General features: G+C 49.3%; 3 protein-coding genes across 6 annotated transcripts; all 3 read left to right on the top strand.

The window, feature by feature from the left end:
* Window positions 1-577: 577 nt before the first annotated feature.
* LOC148387555 (solute carrier organic anion transporter family member 5A1-like) lies at window positions 578-8,447 on the top strand. Of its 3 annotated transcripts, XM_088397151.1 has the most exons (11): window positions 578-751; window positions 2,012-2,162; window positions 2,226-2,996; window positions 4,870-5,002; window positions 5,070-5,284; window positions 5,428-5,592; window positions 5,665-5,863; window positions 5,939-6,098; window positions 6,170-6,414; window positions 6,711-6,775; window positions 6,871-8,447. In XM_088397151.1, exons 2-11 carry the CDS (start codon window positions 2,087-2,089, stop codon window positions 7,356-7,358), a joined length of 2,517 nt encoding a protein of 838 aa, XP_088253277.1. In that variant the 5' UTR covers window positions 578-751; window positions 2,012-2,086; the 3' UTR covers window positions 7,359-8,447. The 3 variants fall into 3 exon arrangements, with proteins under 3 accessions (XP_088253277.1, XP_088253274.1, XP_088253275.1); XM_088397148.1 differs by having other exon boundaries at window positions 2,012-2,996; XM_088397149.1 differs by lacking the exon at window positions 578-751 and adding an exon at window positions 948-965 and having other exon boundaries at window positions 2,012-2,996.
* A 715-nt stretch (window positions 8,448-9,162) lies between these two features.
* stard3nl (STARD3 N-terminal like) lies at window positions 9,163-11,871 on the top strand. 2 transcript variants are annotated; one of them, XM_088397165.1, is made up of 8 exons: window positions 9,163-9,329; window positions 9,866-10,161; window positions 10,451-10,528; window positions 10,634-10,711; window positions 10,926-10,979; window positions 11,080-11,197; window positions 11,324-11,428; window positions 11,507-11,871. In XM_088397165.1, exons 2-8 carry the CDS (start codon window positions 9,958-9,960, stop codon window positions 11,536-11,538), a joined length of 669 nt encoding a protein of 222 aa, XP_088253291.1. In that variant the 5' UTR covers window positions 9,163-9,329; window positions 9,866-9,957; the 3' UTR covers window positions 11,539-11,871. The 2 variants fall into 2 exon arrangements, with proteins under 2 accessions (XP_088253291.1, XP_088253292.1); XM_088397166.1 differs by having other exon boundaries at window positions 9,216-9,336.
* Window positions 11,872-12,754: 883 nt separating this feature from the next.
* Window positions 12,755-19,007, top strand: retreg1 (reticulophagy regulator 1). The gene is made up of 9 exons (XM_088397162.1): window positions 12,755-13,060; window positions 13,841-13,947; window positions 14,032-14,062; window positions 16,147-16,264; window positions 16,331-16,415; window positions 16,600-16,722; window positions 16,847-16,914; window positions 17,214-17,331; window positions 17,516-19,007. Exons 1-9 carry the CDS (start codon window positions 12,876-12,878, stop codon window positions 17,929-17,931), a joined length of 1,251 nt encoding a protein of 416 aa, XP_088253288.1. The 5' UTR covers window positions 12,755-12,875; the 3' UTR covers window positions 17,932-19,007.
* Window positions 19,008-19,237: the final 230 nt, after the last annotated feature.

The following is a 19,237-nucleotide window of genomic DNA, read 5'->3' as shown; positions in this document are numbered from 1 at the left end:
TCAAGACATGCGATAGGAGCAGGGTGGGGCGCAGTGCACATACCCGTTCCTGCCTCAAGTTCAATCAAGGCACGCGCTAGCGAGCACATTCAAAGCAAATTCATTTTTCACGGTGGCATTTGCAATTCATGCTTCTCGCTATATTGTAAATATATACAATATTGTTGATGATTGAACTGAAATGCCTAAAATGCACTCGCTATCATGAAGTGAATACATTCCCAGTCTCTGTTATATTTATTTTATTTCATGTTTACTCTGCGAATATGGGGGCGGGGTGTGGTGACTTACGTGCAAATGCTTAGTTGTCCACGAGAGGGCGGGACAGGCAAAATATTTCTCTTCCTCCATTATTCATATTCATATATTCACATATATTCATCAGTTTAGATATTTTAAGTCATTATTCGAATGTATTTCCTCACAAACACTTAAATATAAGCAAATGTTTTCAAATATCAAACATAGGGTATGTACATGGTTCAGGTCTACAGGGTGTTTTGTTTTCATAGCGTCTCCGTAATAATTTTGAACGCGTTTCAGAAGATTGCTTTTACTTTGAAAGCTGTCACATGCTACTTCCGCAGTGTTTCCAGCAGGCCGGATGCCTGGTGAATCTGGCGCTTCGATCAGCGCCTCCACAAAAGACTGAGAATCTTTTCTTTTGCTCACTCGCCGCCACTGGCCCCCACGCGAGGGAGTCGGACATGGCTGCGTGACGATTCGTCGTCTCTTCCCGTCGAAGCGTCAAGTGAGTCGCGCTTGTTCTTGTTCAGCTTTTCATTAAAATGTGTTGGAATGAGCATCACTGCGGCGATCGACTTGTCCGGCTAACTGCAGGCTAGTCGTGTCATCCTGGGAATACTTTTCATAATAAAATCTCGACGCATTGTCCTTTTCGTCGGAATTATCCTCAATGATATGAAAGGAGAATGCTCCACAAGGCGTGTTGGCTGCCTTTCATTGTAAGCGTTGGAGTTATTTGAATCGCGCGTCGTTAATTTGTCGTTTGGAGTCAGTCGACTCGCAGCTCGGACACATGCTGCGCCTGGTTTTGCACTTGCGTGATGCTTTGGGATGACGGAAGGAAATAGCCGACCGTGAAGGTCCTTTTACCGTGGCCGAATTTATTAATAGATGACGAGCAGTGTACATGATGTAGCAAAAGTCCTCAAATGTTAAATTGTATGCAATTTTTGTGAGGCAACGTTTGAAACATGATTAATTGTCGCCGTAGTTCTTCGACGACCTATAGGAACTTTTTAAATGGTCCATGCTCTCGTTGGAGTGAAATATGGGCGTTGTTGTTGTTTTGATTAATATTATTGGTATTTTACTTTGAAGCGTCAGTCCTCTTCCGTCTTTTGCGTCAAATTCGGACGCGTTTTTAAAAAAGCACTGCGGTGTTTGTCGTCAGTCAAGCAGCATCCGCAGCTTCTCCCTCCCCCACCGATGCTCATCACCGTTTTGTTGTTGCCGTTATCTTCTACCACAACAAATGTCCCGGTGAAACTAAGCGTCAATGATGTGGGAGATAGATGCCCTTGACGGAAGAGGGTGGTGGGGTGGAACAACCGTGTGATCCATGCAGGCAGGGTGGGGGACAGGCAGGAAAGACAAGGCAGGTTCTCCTCAAGAAGAGGGACAGTCACAACAGGGTTGTCCAAATGTTTTTTTCTCGGAGGGCACGTCTCGAACAATGCCGTGGCCTCTTTAATAGTCTTCCACTTGGATTGGCCAAACCCACTCAATTCCATCAAGCGATAGCCTCGGAGCCAGAATGTCTCAATCACAGACATCTATTTTTTATCTTGTGTGAAAAACAACAAATATTGCATTTCTGACGCCAAAGTGTTGTTTGGGGATTTTGTTCCAACACAAGTTTTGTCATTTGCCATCAAAAATGATCTGTTCACCGTCGCAGGGCAATAAAGGCTACTCATTAGCCACTGATGCTATCATGCTCAGGATCGGTGGAATAACAACCTTCCCACTTGATTTTTTTTTCAAGCTGCCGGCGCCATGACCCCGTGAGGTGTCCACTCACTGGCAGCGTCATCAGCCGGACCAGACGCGGCAGGCGGTCATGGAGGCCGACTTGTCCGAGTTGTCTGTGTCCCTTCGCAAAGAGGACGCCGGCTCCAGCGAGGCGGAAGATCCAGGTACGACCCATCCGTGTCTCCGGGCCCAAGAGGAAGCCTCACTGTCTGCTTCGGTCACGGCAGAGGAGAGCACCGAGTTCATCCGGCTTGGCCGTGCCGATGCCTCCCCGCCGAGCGACTTCCTCCCCAAGGCAGGCAAATCGGCGTTGAACCGGCCCGTGGAGAACTCCACCTCCTCCCCGTCGTTGGCCGCCGGGCGGTGCGGTAAAAAGCTGGCCCGCCGGAGCTCGCCGCCCGGCTTCCTGCCGCGACTGGGCGTGCCCACTCGGAAGTACCTAGCGCTCATCCTGCAGGACTCTCGCTGCTTCCTGTTCTGCATGTGCTACCTGACGTTCATCCAGTCGCTGATGGTGTCGGGCTACTTGAGCAGCGTGATTACGACCATCGAGAAGCGCTACAGCCTTCGCAGCTCCGAGTCGGGCCTGCTGGTCAGCTGCTTCGACATCGGCAGCCTCCTGGTGGTGGTCTTCATTAGCTACTTTGGGGGCAGGGGGCAGCGGCCGCGCTGGCTGGCGGTGGGCGGCGTCTTCATCGCGCTGGGCGCCGCCCTATTCTCGCTGCCGCACTTCATCTCGCCCGCCTACCAGATCCAGGAGGTCAACTCGTCAGCGGCACACGAGGGTCTGTGCCAGAGCCCCAACGCCAGCAGCCGCAGGGACGGCGTGGACGTGACGTCCTGTCCGCGGGACCAGGAGGGCAATGAGCACAACCTCTACGTGGCGCTCTTCATCATAGCGCAGATCCTGGTGGGCATGGGCTCCACACCCATCTACACGCTGGGGCCCACCTACCTGGATGACAATGTCAAGAAGGAGAACGCCTCGCTCTACCTGGGTAAGCTGGGGGTTGTATTCCTGCACAAGGAATGAGAAGTGCCACCGTTTGTTTTGCATGGACTACTCCCCATGTGTTGTGGCAAATAGAATCAGCATCAGTGCACAAATAATTGGTCTCCACTACTTGGAGTCACGTGATTACTTTCACGAAAAAACAATGCAGAACGCAGTCATAAGTGATAGGAAAATTCTCACTCGTGAATGATGTAGAAGAAAGAAGCATGTTGTGCAAATGAACTGTGGAGTTCCCCAAGCATCCATTCTGGGTCCCCTATTGTTCAGTCTTCCTAATTTAGTATGAATCAAATTCGACACGGCTTCCAGTGTGTCCGTGTTTGTAGGACTGAGGCAGTGAATGAATGTGACCAAACAAACAATAGATGTCTTCTTGGACTCAAGTCACCTGAGAACGTTTAGCTCAGCTGGGCAATGTCAACATTCCGTCAGCAGGATGCCGGAATGATGTCCCATCGAGGTTGCATTCAGAGACCAATCTTTTGTATCTAAATCACAAGTCCAGTCAGGTTTTTCTTCCAAACCTCCAATTTTGTTGTCGTTGCCACACATCTTTCTTCTGGCTTTCCCCTTGAGAAGAGAGCATCGCTCTCGGTGAATGTCATTCTTCGTGCCGCCCGCCATCCACCTCCAAGGTAACTTGTCAGGTTACAAATCAGAATGAGGGTTTTCTGTCCCGAAAAAAATGTGACACTTTTGGAGGTGGTGAAAAAAAAAAAAAAATCTAAAAAAGTTTGCCTCTTCTGTCACTGAACAGTTGAACTGATGTTCATTTCAGCTCAGATGGCTTTTGAATGCTCTTACACTTTCTGTTTTGTCCCACTGTTCGGTGTGAACCTTACCAACTCGGAATAAAGAGACAAAATTCTGGCTCTGAAGCGAGTACCGGGGTAAAGCTGTACCGAGCTTCCCGGGTCCGTGGCCCACTAAACGTCAACACGAGTCCTCTTCGACGTTTTGATTCAAATCATTCTGTGCTACTTGGCTCATTACGATGTTGTCAGTGTTCGAACTCAACGGGATATTTGCCGAGATAGATTGGCGCCAAGTTCATTCATCCCTGCGCTCAGACAATGCTTTGGACAAAAGCAAGCGAGGAATTAGCTGGCTGTGGTCCAGCTTAAAGCGTTCCTTCAACAGTGAAATGCGTCCAGTTCAAACGTTGACCTGAGAGCTGCTGTCTTGCGCTTGCTCCAATACGGCGGTCATCCGCAAGCGTTCACCGTGCCGGGAAGCGTTAAGGAGACGAGTGCTGTGTCAGCGCGTTGCCGTGACAACGCCCAGCATTCCATTGTGTCTGGCCCCCTTGGTGTCCGTCTGACTGTCTCGGGACATTTGCGCACGTGACGACCGGTTGGTTGCTCGCTCAGCAGAAAAAGACTCGCAGCTTTGAGCGTTCACCTCTGCATCATGGCCTCCGCTCCCTTCAGCGTTGATGAGACCGTTTTGTACCGTCTTACGTGCTAATGATCAATGCACGTGCTCGAGACAGATCCAATCAAGTGAGCAGCAACCAAAGAAGGGAAACGGGGCTAGGACGCGAGAAGCAATTTGCATCCTATTCACTGCACGCTTGGTGTGTGACGCCAAGGCAGCTGAGGAATGTACGCTGCTAATTCCCCCTAATTGGCAAAATCTCCTTTTCATGTGACCACCCGCGCGCACAGAGGCCCACTTGTTCGCTCCTGCTTGAAGAATGTTAAGATGTGAACTGACATCTCCTCCCAATGTCTGATTTAATTTCTGTCGTGACCTGGCAGGTGTTTTTCCAAATTTTGTCCGCTGCTCTTCCCAGCTTGCTAGCTCTACTGTTCCTCGACTCCCAAATCCCATTTCGGCTGATTTGCTCTGTCCAGCCGTCATGTACGTGATGGGCGCTTTGGGCCCGGCGGCGGGCTACCTGCTGGGTGGCGTCCTCATCGGCTTCTACGTGGATCCCAAGACGGCGGTCAACATCGACCAGAGCGATCCCCGCTTCATCGGAAACTGGTGACTGTTGACAAAGGCGCACGTGAGCGGGCGGGTGGGCGAAATGGCTAAACGATGTGCTGCGCAGGTGGAGCGGCTTCCTGCTGTGCGCCGTGGCCATGCTGCTGGTCATCTTCCCCATGTTCACCTTCCCCAAGAAGCTGCCGCCGCGGCACAAGAAGAAGAAGAGGAGGAAAAAGTTGAGCTTGGACGACATGTCCAGCGACGACGACGTCCTCAAGGAGAAGAGCGGCGGCGGCAAAGCTGTCACCTCCTCCATGGGCTTCGGCAAGGACATTAAAGGTACGCTGTCCATTTACTTAATGGTGGTCGACGGAGGTCTTTGTTTCTACTTTTGGAATGAGAAGAAAGACTGCTCAAGGCTCTTGAATCGGACTCTGTCAGTTTCCTTGAGCCCTCTGCACGATCTGTGCTTTTTCCCGCAGACCTTCCCAAGGCCGCCGTGAGGATCCTGAGCAACGTGACCTTCCTTTTCGTCAGCTTGTCCTACACGGCCGAGAGCGCCATCGTCACGGCCTTCATCACCTTCATCCCCAAGTTTATCGAGTCGCAGTTTGGCATCCCGGCATCCAGCGCCAGCATCTACACAGGTTTACGCCGGCATAATTGGTTTGCGGCGTGCCTGTCGTCTCTTCTGAACGTTCTTTCCGCCGTTTCACCAGGCGTGATCATCGTGCCCAGCGCCGGCGTGGGCATCGTGCTGGGTGGCTACATCATCAAGAAGCTAAAGCTGGGCGCCCGCGAGTCGGCCAAACTGGCCATGATCTGCAGTGGCGTCTCGCTGCTCTGCTTCTCCACGCTCTTCATCGTGGGCTGCGAGAGCATCAACCTGGGTGGCATCAACATCCCCTACACCACCGGGTGGGTCCGCCAAACAAAAAGCGTCCAATTGGCAGCAGCGGCGAAGATTTTGCCACCTCACCTTTGGTGTTTCAGGCCGACGCTGACCATGACCCAGAGGAACCTGACAGGCGGCTGCAACGTCAACTGCGGCTGCAAAATCCACGAGTACGCCCCTGTCTGCGGCTCCGACGGCATCACTTACTTCAACCCCTGCCTGGCTGGCTGCAGTGCCGTCGCCAACGACAGCAGCGGCGTAAGTCGGCCAATCGGATGGCTTCCTTTGCCGTCTTTTACAGCGGCCGGACTAACGGTGTGACCTTGCAGATGCGCAATTACTCGGAGTGCGCGTGCGTGCAGAGCCGGCAGGTCATCACGCCCTCGTCGGGGGGGACGGGCGGAAATCAGTTGCAGCTGGTCATCGTCAAGACCTACCTGAACGAGAACGGATACGCCGTGTCGGGGAAGTGCGACCGCACCTGCGGCACCCTGATCCCCTTCTTGGTCTTCCTCTTCATCGTAACGCTCATCACCGCCTGCGCTCAGCCCTCCGCCATCATTGTGACGCTCAGGTTCGGACCGCCCACTTTAACCGAATGAACGTGGAAATATTTGAAGTGAAAATGTTTTTCAATAATGGAAAGATTATGGCTTGACAAATGAAGTGAAAATGTTTTTCAACAATAGACTACTGGAAAGATGATGGCTTGACAAACTACGACTTTATTTTAAGGGAGAGTTAATAGATGTTTCTTTTCTTTTTTTGCTTAAAAATGTATATTCCTCAAAATACTTATTCCCCCCTCCTTCAAATGAAGTTTGCAAACGTGAGCCGCTAGCCAGCGTGCTAACGGGTGCGTTTGTGCAGGTCGGTGGCCGAGCAGGAGCGACCATTTGCGTTGGGGATGCAGTTTGTTCTGCTCAGGACGCTTGGTGAGGACAAAAGCATCTCAGCAGGATTCCCAAGATTTGCCATCGATCTGATGAGAAATCAATCTTTTGACCTGTTTTTTTTTTTTTTCTCTCAGCCTACATCCCGACGCCCATTTACTTTGGCGCCGTCATCGACACCACCTGCATGCTGTGGCAACAGGACTGCGGTGTGCACGGCTCATGCTGGGAGTACGATGTCACGTCCCTGCGCTTCGTCTACTTTGGCCTGGCCGCCAGCCTCAAGTTCCTGGGCTTCCTCTTCATCTTCCTCACGTGGTACTCCATCAAGTACAAGGAGGAGCGTGTAGAGCGCTGGCTCAAGCGCCACCTGTCGCCCACCGACACGGTGGGCGGCCTGGTATGCCACCCGGGGGGCCGCAAGGGCCACGCGCGCACCCGCTCCTGCCCCGTCAACATCCCGCGCAGCGATCACACCGTGCCGCCACCCGCCTGCGTGCTCCCGCGTGCCGGGGCCCTCAACCGCGGGGTCAGCACGCAGAGTTGCCCGGGCAACGAGTTGAAAGCGGCCACGCCGCCCGCTGCGCCGGCGCACTCCCTGGAGCAGGTGGCCGTGCGGGTCTGACTGTCGGCTGGCTGGCCGATCAGATGCCGATTATAGATCCGACGTCTCGGCTGACTTTCTATGTGAGCACACTGCCGGGGGAGGAAAAAAAAAAAAAAAAAAGGACAACCTCCGGCCCCATTGCCCCCTCAAACTGGACTCGGCCCACCTCGGTGCACTCATTGTGGACCTGACCCGTGCTGCGCTATACAACGCCGCCATAGTGAACGGGTGAAGAACGAGGCACCAAAATCACCACAACACTTTACTGTACCACTGAGTCCAACTTGGTTGAATTTCCGCACTCAACATTTGGGAAGGCTTTCTAGCCACCTTTTGGCACCCTACCTCACTGGCATGACATTTCAAACCAAATCAATTGTCAAAAGAGTTTGGCTCGCTTTGGTTCGCTATGGAAATGTAACCAAATGACATTCCAAAGCAACCCTAGCACATTTTGACTGCGGCGTTCGTTCGGTGGCGCTCAACAAGCTTTGATGGCAAACATTGCGAGACGGTTGACTTGGCTTCAATATCCGTACAACCCAACAATGCAAAGGAAGCAACCATGCCCTGCCTTCTTAAACGGGAGCGACTCAAACCCTCAGCAGCTCTGCTGCTTGATTGGACCAATCGCGTAGCAGGAGAGGTCCAGTTGATGAAACCTTAACGTACCGATCTAGCGTTGCAAGCCCCACAAAGTTCATCCAGCCAAACGAAATCTGAAAGCCACTGAGATGATGAGGAATTTTATTCCCTGCCAGATGGCAATTTAAACTGGCCCATTTTGTTGCAACGATGGAAGGAGCGCATGCGACTTCGATCATGCTGTTCGCTTAATGATGTGTTGTAATTCACGCACACGACAACGATCAAAGGGGTTCACGCCATCCTTGAGGTTCCATAGAAAACAAATTTGAAATTGTTCATGTTTTTTTTTTTTGGGTCACCTCCTGGTCTTTGATGGCAAGTTACTCTGGGACACGCACACACCATCACTGGGTGACATGACGGCTGGGCGCAATGCATTGCGGGAGAAGCTAAAGCGATTAGAATCATAGGCCCTGCCAGTTAGTTGACCCTTGTGAGAATAAAGCCGTTTGGATCATCGTTTGGTGGATGTTTTTTTTTTTTTTAAAGGAACACTCCATTTCAGCCTGTCATCCACGTGACCACACCTCCTCTTCTGATTGGTTTTAAGCGACACCTGCTGGTGACTTGTGGACCTGCACGTAACAACCAAAAGGGTTTCATCGTTGAACTCAATTGCGCCATATTGAGCCTATTTGAGCAATGTGATCTTCATGTGACCACCAGGTTGAATATAAAAAAAAATCTCAGAATTTTTGTTTGTTTTACGAGGTCACCTCACTGGGTTGCTCTTTCCGTCAAAAATGTGAACAAAAGAAATAGTAATAAAAAGTAATGTTTTTGTCAGATCGTGTTGTTGCCTTCAGGGGGCGCGCTCATAACAAAAAACACCTCCAGGGCTCAACCAATCAAGTTGTAAAGGGGGAAATGTTTATTTTTTTGCTTTTTGTGCGGCTGTCTGTGCATGCACGTGAATTTCAGTATTTGTTTGTCTGGTGTCCGTCTGTCCGTCTAAGTCCTATTTTTGTGCCTGAATGTGTGTGCATTTTGGTATTTATTGTTCTGTGCATTTTGCGTGCATTCTTGTGAGTGCACGGACTTTTGTGAGTTTGTGTGTGTCCGTGTTTCTTAGTGATTGTGCATGTATGTATGTTTTTGCTTGTGTAAACATGTATATTTTGTGTGTATTTTATGTTTACTTTTTTTTCTGCGCGTGTTGGTGCCCGCGTTATTCGGTGTGACGTCAAGGTGACGCAACTTCTTCCGGAAAGTTAACTCCGCCTCCCAGAATGCAGCGCGCCATCAACTTCCGGTTGCGCTCCGTCAAACACTTCCTGGATTACTCTGCACGCTCCGAAATCAACGGCACCCATCATTACTTCAAACGGGACCAAGTGAAAGGTAAAAGGTAAGGTAGCCTGAGGGTGTTCATTTTATAACTTATTTTGCGTTTTAATTTAAATGTGACGATGACGACGCGTTTGGTGTGCTGACTCGTTTCTGTTTCGTTTCGAGCCAAAGAAGCTTCTTCTACTCAAGCTTGCTCACTTGACGCAAGGAGAGCAAACATGACCGTAATTGTTTGTTCCTGTCAAGTACAGCTGAAAATCTTGCATTCTTCTACTCATTCTTATCCTTTGCTGTTGTTCTAAAACTCTTCCTTCATCTGCAGTTCTTGTCAACATCTGCATCCTCTTAGTTCAGCGTTGTCACAAATGGGTTGAGGATCATGGGAGTGATGCACCACAGCATACTCTCAAACAGAACTTGTGACATCACTAAGCTTTGGGAATTTGGGCATTTCTGAACTTCTACGCCGTTTTCACAACAGTAGCGAATGAGGATGAGACGCCGCCGAGGGTTAAATGCGTGACGCTCCTCAGGTGGCGTCGCTTGTAGCTTTTACGTGCTAACCATGCTAAATGTGTGTCACGCAGATGGAGTCATGTGACAGCCAACGAAGCAAGCGTCTGCATTGACCAAGGTTGACCACCCAGCAGCCCGGTCCCGGTCGGTCCCGCACGCTGCCATGGACAGCCGATGCAGCAGCAGCACCGACTCTCGTGTGACGGGGGGATACGGGGCCAGGAGCTCCACGTCCCTCCAGGCCCACATGGACTCGTACAAGGAGGAGAAGAAGACAAATTGCATCTCGGACGTCAGGCGGACCTTTTGCCTCTTCGTTACCTTTGATCTTTTGTTCGTCACCTTGTTGTGGATCATTGAGCTCAACGTAAGAGCTTTGTCACGACCCGCCCGTGTTTTTCTTACACCCGATTCTGTGCGCCCTCACGCCGCTGATGCAGATTACCGCAATCGAGGACGCTTGCTTCCTATCGCCAATTCACCCATACAACAAATCAAGATGGCTGACTTCCCCTTTAAATTCCAACACAAGTCCTTGTGACTTTTCTTTGCATCCAGCAAAATTTTGTGTTGATCGGTGAAACTGGTGTCGGGGTCTAATTTATTTTCCAATGGTTCCGTGGAGCACGATTGAGTGTGTGCTTTGTGTGTGCCAGGTGAACGGCGGCCTTCCCGAACAGCTGAACCGAGAAGTGGTCCACTACGACTACCACGCCTCCTTCTTTGACATCTTTGTAAGAAAACACAATTATGTGGGATGCACCTTTTGAGTTGACTTGATCAAAAATGCTTCCTCGACTTTGTCCCCTCTGCTTCCTGCCTGGGCTCCGCCCCCTCAGCTTCTGGCAGTCTTCCGATTCGCTGTCCTCATCTTGGCCTACGCCGTCTGCAGGCTGAGACACTGGTGGGCGGTGGCTGTGAGTACACACGCTCAAGCACATGCAAGATGCACACGCTCAAAACACTTGGACACACACTAAAGGCACCCACATGTTGACAAACACTCTCACAAAAACACCCAAAAAAATGCACACACAACAACAAAACAAAAAAATGAACACAGAAAAAGCACACACACAGGCAGGCAGGCAGACTTTGTGGTGAGCGTCTTGCTGGTTGTGTTGCGTTCAGATCACCACTGCCGTCAGCTGCGCTTTCCTCATCGTCAAAGTGATTTTTTCAAAGGTAAGTCTTCTAGAAGCTCATTAGCAAAGGAGATTGTCTGTCCGTCCATGCATTTCAACTGGAGTCTTTCTTTGTCCGTGCGTCCGGGTTTTTCCGTCAGCTGCTGTCCCAGGGTGCTTTCGGATACCTGTTGCCCATCATCTCCTTCGTACTGGCCTGGATCGAAACCTGGCTGCTGGACTTCAAGGTTCTTCCTCAAGAAGCCGACGACCAAAACCGTGAGCAGGCTGTGTTCCTCCCACTCCTTTTCGTCTTCCTCGCTTAGCTCGTGTGTGTGTCTGTCTATCTGTGTGTGTGCGCGCGTGTCCCCCCCACCTTGCATGTCTCTGCGTGGTCTTGCTCAGGCTACCGCTGCCCGCCGGATGCCACCGCTGCAGAGCGAGCTCCTCTCTTCGCTCCCGGCCCCATGTCAGACGGCCAGTTCTACTCGCCGCCCGAGTCGGTGGCAGGTGAGCACCCCCGAGTGGGACTGGTTGCAACCACAAACTTAACGCTCAACTTTTGTTTTTCTCTCTTTTCTTGGGCAGACACGGATGAGGACCTGGAGGACAAGCGCTGACTCTCGTGACAGCTCGGGTAACGCCAATGCATGCCCGGGGGGTAGGGGAGTGGGGCGGAGGCGCAGTGATTGTTTTTATTCGTTTTTAATTTTTTTGCTTGTCTGAACAGGAAGTTTTGTGCACCAGCTTTGAAGGGAAAACTTTGCCTTATACTTGCACATACACACGCACGCACATAGAATCATGATTTTCTGTCTGGGCTTTCACATGAAGTAGTGAAAACGTATTCGCGGCCAGTAGGACAATGTATTTGCGGTTCTCAGACAATAATAGCCAAATGTCCATGAAAAGTGATGCCTTTCAAAATAAAAGTCTGCCTGAGTCAACTGTCATTTAGAGCAAGCACACAAAACCAGTCATACACTAAAGGATGCACACCACGCTTGCATTATTTCACATCCCCGGTGGAGCCATTCAGGAGGAAATATTGGCAGAACGAGGCGAGGCTTTGCAATGGCGTTTGACGTAGACGTTACTGAAGCGGATGCAAACCCGTCTGACGAGACCGCTTGATGCTTCAAGTTCAAAACAGGCACTTTCCCTCCCAAGCAGTCCGCTCGCCCGCCTGGACCACGTCCAGGTCGGATATACCCCAGCCTGCCCACCTCTGACCACATTTGTGAGTGCTCCATTTGAAAAAATTGGAACTGAGCCTTTGTTTTGAACTGTTTTTGAAAGAATCCCATTTCCACCAATTGAAAATTGAGCAAGACGTGCATTGAAAGTAGCCATTTGAAATCAAGATGGAAGATGACATTAGGAAGTAGGTGAGGAGTCCATCCAATGTAGAAGGCAAAGGACAACAAAGCCCGACCTGGGAGTGGCTGATGGTGTAGGGGTACACTTGCTTGCCATGTGTGCCGACACCGTGAGTTTGATTCCCACATATGACGGTGTATATATGTGTGAGTGACAAAAAAAAAAAAGCCCGGCCTGTGCAGCACAGCGGTGGAATTTTCGAGCTGGCTCTTTTCTTGCTCAGTCAAATTTTGTCCAATTAGTTTCTGGAGAACTTCATTACAGAGCAACAAAGGGTCTAATTAACATATCTTTCTATTTAGGAGAACACCTGTATGCAGTACGAGAATTGCTAAATAAAGTGGGAAAAAAAATGTCGTCAGAGTGTCAGTTATGCTCACTGGGAACCAATTGAAAATGTGAAAAAATCGGGGTGGCAAAAAAGAGCAGTAACTTTTTAAAAAAAATTTCGGTCCTGAACACGTGAAGTATGTCTTGAAAAGCCACCACCGGAAGTAGAGTGGTGATTATCCCGGCTTGACGCGGACCTGAAACGGACAATTCCGGCTGATTGGGCGGTGGCCGCGGCGGAGTTGCGATGCTGGCAAACCCGGTAGCACCAAGCCCGGCCGGCGGAGCGGAGGAGGCAGCCCTGGGACCTCCCGCCAGGGAAGAGGCACCCTTCGGCTGGTCCGCTGGGGGTCTCCCGTCCGGCCTGGTGGATTGGAAGCGCAGACCGTGCAGAACTTTTGCCTTGTTCGCTGCAGCCAACGCGGGCATCTGGTAAGCCGGTGGCATGACGCAGACATTCGGCAACCTCCACACGAGTTTAATTAGGTCTTTCGTTTTTTTCCCAAGGATTTTCGAGTAATCAAAAGGCTTTGATTGTGTAGTCATGTTTTGTCATTCCATCAACGCTTCATCATTCTGTGCCCCCCCCCCCCGATGCGATGTTTTGTACCCCAGTCACTCAGTATTCTGTCAACACGTCGGATGTCAACACGCTCAAATCAAGGAATTGACAAATTAGTGGTGCTGCCACCTGCAAAAATGTCGTTATTTACCCTACAATACATGTCATCTTGTTTTTAATGTTGTAAACACGAAGTCATGGAATATGAGGGCCGTAGCTCGTATTCGTGAAAATCCGAACAATTGGAAACATAACTAACGAGGATGTCGTATTTACTCCGTTCACTTTTGATAGTGCTTGCTTAAAACAAGAAAGAATCAAATTAGATGTTTTTCAAGACAAAAATGTTCACCCGACCATACGATTTGGTAGCTTAATGCTATAAAAGTCCAAATTGGAAAAGACAGACTAGAAATTAGCATTGATGGAACGGTAATTGTAAAACTGTGTTTTCTTTTGTTTTTTTAAGTTTAAGACCTTTCATGGACAGAAGGGAAAAAAAATCATTGTCCTGCTCCCATTGGCCGAGGCAGACACATCACAACAAGCAGCACGATTAAGCATTAAATCTTTTTTACGTTGTTGAGATTTGAGTGGCAAACGAATTCGACTCCACTTGTATCTCACTCATGTAAATGCGCTCCGTGCAGGTTGTTGGCTCGCATCTGGATGCGAATGTACTTCCTGGTCGCCGTCTTGCTGGTTCTAATGGTTCTCTTGGTGACCGTCAAGGATGCCATCGGCTCCCGAAGCAAAGGTGGCGAACCAAATCGAATCACTTTGCTCAAGTCCGCCGCTTTCCAAAGTCAGGTGCTGAATTCCTGCTCTGTGCTCTTTTCAGGAGGAGCCACGTGGTACAGCCGCTACGTATGGTAAGAAACACCACGCACACACGGCCCAAAACATTTTATTTTACAATTGCAAACAATTTGTGTAAAAATCCAAAAGGATGCCAGGTACGGTCATGCAAGGTACGGTTATCTCCAAGTTGCAGTCTCTTTTGGAGTGCCGGTTCGGTCTCGTGTAAACGCAGAGTACATTGCTGCCTCGAGATGTGAGTGTGGTTCAAAATGTCCAAAGACGGCTATCTTAAAAGGTTCTTTCACCATTAAAATGGATGGAAAGGGGATGAAGGCCTTCCAGCCCACCCGAAAGAAATTCCCAAAAGAAATGTGTTCACAAAAAATAAAAATGAAGGATATCGTCGTAATGCCATTAAACACCACGTAAATATGTTTAACGTTTTGGCCACATTTTTTGCTTCAGTTCAATGGCCATTGTGCTGTTCGTTCTGGTGTTCACACTTGCGACCACCTGGGGGCGCTATAATGGAGCCATACACGCATACTGTCCATCCATGCAGATGCTCTTTAGTTGTTGATCTTTACAGAGGACAAAAACTATACAACTGGGAGGTTTATTCTTTATTTTTTGTTACATACATATATTTCATACAGAAAAATCCAGGAGATTATCTCAAGAATGTATCTCAAGGCGTCACTCCGTCCATCCGTCCTCCACGTGCCAGTCAGTCATGTTGTTGTCATGTTATTGGTGTTTGTCACCTGTGTCTGTCCATCCAGCGTCATGTGCTCGCATGCAAAGAATTGTGGGAGATTAGAGCTGCTGACAGCTGCTGCCCTCACACACACACACACACACAAACACACACACGCAAATGTCACTTACTTAATTGTGTGGGGTGTAAGAATGTGCGTATTTGAATCTACATGTGTGAGTCTGTGCGTGTGAGAATTTGTGTGTATGCACCGCACAAGTGTACAAACATCATGCGACCTTCTCGTAGCTGTCAATCAAGGCACGTTGCTCTGGCAACACGTGAATCCACCCGCGAGTAGTGACGGAGGGTACAAACATCATGCGACCAGAGCTCGATGTCACTGTCTTCGAGGAAAGATGCGCCGAGTGTCCCCACAACAAAAGCTCGAGTGTCCCAACACTTGTGAAACTTGCGTGTCCGCGTGTGACTCAGCTGTTTCCTCACATCTGCAACGTCTGCGACACAGGTCCAACCAATCGGGCGGGCGGCCAGGGAGCGGGTGTGTTCCTCGGCGAGCTCTCTGATTGGACGAGAGCTGGCGAGCAAACAATTTCATCCATGTGAATGTGATGTTTAAAAAAAATTAAGGAGCTGTCAGTCAACACCAATGATAGGGATTCAATTAACGGTTTCAAATTTATGAAAGACAGACGCTCGTGTTACCGGCGTGTGTGTGTTTGTAGAAATACGTGTCTGTACTCGTGTCTTATTCTGACGTGTGCGTGAAAGTTTTTGTGGGGAAACTAAAGGCGGGGCAGGGTCGTGCCGTCCCGCTGTCGGCCTTCGTCACCGAGCAGCGTGACTCTTGTTATTTTTAGCGTGCCAGCCTTCAAATAGGCGAGCCGGACTCCGTTCAGCGTAAACAGGTGTCCCCACCGAGCGCCACAGTCGCGACAACCCAACGCTGGGAGTTTGCTATTGGATTTTGAATTTTTTTCCTTTGCTTTGGACCTGTCGCCAGAGTGTCACCTCGAGATTGTGGTGCGGAACAGAGGTAACCGGAGACTTACTAAAATATTGTCATGATGTTGTTTTGTGAGTTATACTGATGTTTCAGTGTATCGTGGCAAATGCTTATAGCATGAGGCCGGCCATTCGTACTGCTGGCAAAATGGGTTGGGCGAATATCGTGTTGTGGCTTACGTTGATTGCGTGTTCTTAATTGTCGTAAAATGTCTCTATTTTCTATTTCGCGTCGTATCGCCAATTTGTGTCGCGGCTCTGACCGAGGGTGGACCGGAAAGAATCGCTTGATTCCATTCGAGTCCAAATGAGTCAAATTAGCAAGGTTCCGTGTGATCATTTCAAAATGTGAAAATCTTTCACGCTTGGGAAATACACCGACTTTTCATGTCAACTCAAGACTTGACGACCGTGCCGTGGCTTCTCTTTCAGCTGGGAGACGATGGAGCCGGACTCGGCCCAGAAGTCGGGCTCAGAACTGCACCTGAGTGACTCTCTGCGGCTGCTCCTGCGGGAGGCATCGGCCTTCAAGCAGCAGAACCCCGGCAAGGTGAGGTGTCTTGATGACCGACCGCTATGATGACGATGACTACAGGTTCTTGGTCTCCTTCTGCAGTTCTGTTTGCTGGTGTGCAGCTTCTGCACTTTCTTTGCTGTCCTCGGACGCTACATTCCTGGGATCGTCATCTCCTACCTTCTTGGTGAGTGCCCCCAAAACAATTACAATGGAGCGTGCTTTGTTCTTTATTTAAAAAAAGAATCTTATAATGAGACAGAGGCCGAAAACGCTGCATCATGATGTCACGCTTCAATTCCATTCCTTTGCCACTAGGGTCAGTCAGCATGTTGCCCTCATACGGGTCACCCTTACATGCTGTGTTTCAGTGTTGTGGGCGTTCCTGTGGCCGGTGCTGTCGTCTCCAGAGGCGTCCTCGTGGCTGAAGCCGCTTCTGCAAAAACTGCACTTTGGCTTGGCGACATTGCTGCAAAAGATAAAAGAGGATCACGGTAACGACGCCGCGTTTAAAACAAATAGCATGCATGCTAGTTAGCTAGCGTGTGCTTCAGTTCAATGGACATTGTGCTGTTCCTTCTGGTGTTCACACTGTTGTGGTCTTGTGCCGTACCACAGAGAGAAGAATCCTCAAGGCTCGGATTGAGGAGTCTGTGGAGTCGGAGCGCTCGTCCATGTTTGCCAAGGTGGGCACGTCGTCCGATAGTTGGCGCCACATTGTCAAGAATGGAAGCCTTTGCATCATAATCGAAGAATTCAATTCAATTCATCGAGCTGCTCCTGTTGCTGAGTTGCCACTGCTCTTGTTTCTTGCAGAAGATAAAGAATATGTGCCTGCCATAATTGCCATCTTGTCTTTAGAAAGCTTTCCATAGCGATATCTATTTTCTTTGATGAACATCATGAATTGAAGAGCTGCTGATTTGAGCCAATGTGTTATTTGCATGAAATGATGCAACGTTCCATTTTGTTCCGTGCTCGCCAGCTGGATTCGGCGGCATGTAAGGAACTGTCGGTGTCGGACACGTCGGTGTCGGACGTGACTTGGACGGACAACTTGAACCTGTCGGAGGAGAACACGCCGCAGACGGAGAACTCTGAAGGTGACTTTTGAGCTTCACGTCAGTAGAATAAATGAAGGAACTTTTCAGTTCTTTCAAAATGCAAATTAAAAAAAAAAAAACATACGTTTTCCAAGCCTCACATAACTGCTTGGTGGGCCGGACGAATTTATGATGATGATCTCATCAAGCGCCATCACACTTTGACCTTTGATGCCCCCTCCAGACCTGGACAGAGAGGAGGTGTTCTCTGGGGGTCTCCATGACTTCCCCTCTGTGGACAATGGCACTACCACCAATGGCGAGGATGACGAAGAAGAAGACTTCGGCCTTCCTCTGCCAATCGGGAACAAGCGCACCGTTCCGCCTCCCGATGACGGCGCCGGCCTAGATCTGGTCCAGACCGTGATGCGGGCCTCTATTGTGGCCGCCATCCAGGAGACAGCTGAGGGCTTCAGACTCCCCAAGGTGGCCGAGGAGTCGGACAGCGAGGTTGACGACTTTGAGCTGCTGGACCAGGCGGAGCTGGACCAGCTGGGGGCGGAACTGGATCTCACGGCAGGGGACGGAGCCAAGAACACCGCTGAAGAAAGCGGTGGAAAAGCTCCCGGGTTCTTCGCCAAACTTCTGAGACGCCACTGATTCGCCGCCGGACAGTTGTGACTTACGAGTTGAATTTGTTCCGTGACCAAGCTCCCAACTCATTTTGCTTGTACAGCGGTTGCCTTGAGTTGCCGTCACAATTTGAGTTTTTCGAGTTAGGAGCGATCGTCAATTTATCTGGGTCAAGCCAAGTTTATTTATATAGCCCTTAATCACAGACACAAAACAATGTGTTGCTCCACTACTTTGGGATGGTAAATTTGGTAGAGAGGTGTTTATTCAGGGTAGACTCGCCAAAAATAAAAGTCTGAAGAAGCCATGTCAAGACAGCCATTCTGCTGTTTTCCTTCCAAGCAGCCAAAGGTCGTGTTGACCACACCCACATGTCGCTAAATTGTTCAATACCCCCAAGTTCACTTTGATTTAATGATGTGAAATGTGGTAGTCACATTTATCATGAGCGGAACCCTCAAAACGTCTCACGAAGCTGAAAAAGATTGCTTGATCAGATGACCACAATTTAGTCTGGGAGCTTGTTGTTTGCTCGGTTTAGTGGCCATTCACCACAAAATGAAAACACCTGACTCGTGTATCAAATGGAATGAAGATTGAAGGAATGTGAAATGCCCAGTAAAAAGGGTGCCAGGCAACTTGAATTTGACATGTAGCTGAAAATTGCTCCAATGTAATTTTTTTCAAGTCTCATTCTGCTGGTTGGATTTTGTTTATATTATGCTGTACTTTTGAAATCTTTTATAACTTTTTCATTTGTTCCAATTATCTCGTGCTTCAGTGAAATCAGCAACTACAAACGCTTAACAAATATTCACGCACCTTAATGAACTGGGGGGAAAACCCCAATGCACTTTGTTTTATACTTCAATTACAATCAGTGAGCGATCATGTGGTTTTTCTACGACGGGATGACTAGTATTAACTGTCCAAGTTCAAGAGTGCCTAAAAATCTGCTGCTTTTGTCCAATGACTGTTGATCCAAACTTGGTCAAGCTTTACTTTACTCGGTTGCCTTTTGCTTGCATGGCATTTGTTTGACATGCATCAATGTAGTATTTGTGTAACTTGAATCCGTGTTAATAAAATGTTTCTGTGCAACATGTCAGCTAGCCCGTTGGTGTTCCAGTTGCTTGGGGCAGAAAACTCAAGTGGTGAGAATGAAGAGCTTCTTAAAACAAAAAGAGTGTCACGCCGCGGTTCGGGTTTTTCACTTATGATGTCATAAAGAACATGACGACTGAGATCATGACGAATGAGTTAGTTTCATGTGTGTTGTGTTTATACGCGCGTGAGTGTGCTTGACTTTTGTGTTTACCTGGTTTGCCAACCC

The sequence above is a fragment of the Syngnathus floridae genome, chromosome 14 (genome assembly GCF_059516105.1).
Source record: "Syngnathus floridae isolate MCC-2025c chromosome 14, RoL_Sflo_1.0, whole genome shotgun sequence".
In the NCBI taxonomy this organism is placed as follows: domain Eukaryota; kingdom Metazoa; phylum Chordata; class Actinopteri; order Syngnathiformes; family Syngnathidae; genus Syngnathus; species Syngnathus floridae.
The sequence above is the reverse complement of the archived record's forward strand: the minus strand, read 5'-3'. Positions and strand labels throughout refer to the sequence as shown.

What these genes read in the sequence shown, in the direction of transcription:
- LOC148387555 (XM_088397148.1), top strand. Translation starts at nt 2,087, where the DNA reads ATGGAGGCCGACTTGTCCGAGTTGTCTGTGTCCCTTCGCAAAGAGGAC. An exon ending in CCCCGCTTCATCGGAAACTG is followed by an intron (nt 5,003 to 5,069) that starts GTGACTGTTGAC and finishes TGTGCTGCGCAG; the next exon opens with GTGGAGCGGCTTCCTGCTGT. An exon ending in AACATCCCCTACACCACCGG is followed by an intron (nt 5,864 to 5,938) that starts GTGGGTCCGCCA and finishes TTGGTGTTTCAG; the next exon opens with GCCGACGCTGACCATGACCC.
- stard3nl (XM_088397165.1), top strand. Translation starts at nt 9,958, where the DNA reads ATGGACAGCCGATGCAGCAGCAGCACCGACTCTCGTGTGACGGGGGGA. An exon ending in CCTCCTTCTTTGACATCTTT is followed by an intron (nt 10,529 to 10,633) that starts GTAAGAAAACAC and finishes CCGCCCCCTCAG; the next exon opens with CTTCTGGCAGTCTTCCGATT. An exon ending in GACACTGGTGGGCGGTGGCT is followed by an intron (nt 10,712 to 10,925) that starts GTGAGTACACAC and finishes TGTTGCGTTCAG; the next exon opens with ATCACCACTGCCGTCAGCTG.
- retreg1 (XM_088397162.1), top strand. Translation starts at nt 12,876, where the DNA reads ATGCTGGCAAACCCGGTAGCACCAAGCCCGGCCGGCGGAGCGGAGGAG. An exon ending in CATCGGCTCCCGAAGCAAAG is followed by an intron (nt 13,948 to 14,031) that starts GTGGCGAACCAA and finishes TGCTCTTTTCAG; the next exon opens with GAGGAGCCACGTGGTACAGC. An exon ending in AAAGATAAAAGAGGATCACG is followed by an intron (nt 16,723 to 16,846) that starts GTAACGACGCCG and finishes GCCGTACCACAG; the next exon opens with AGAGAAGAATCCTCAAGGCT.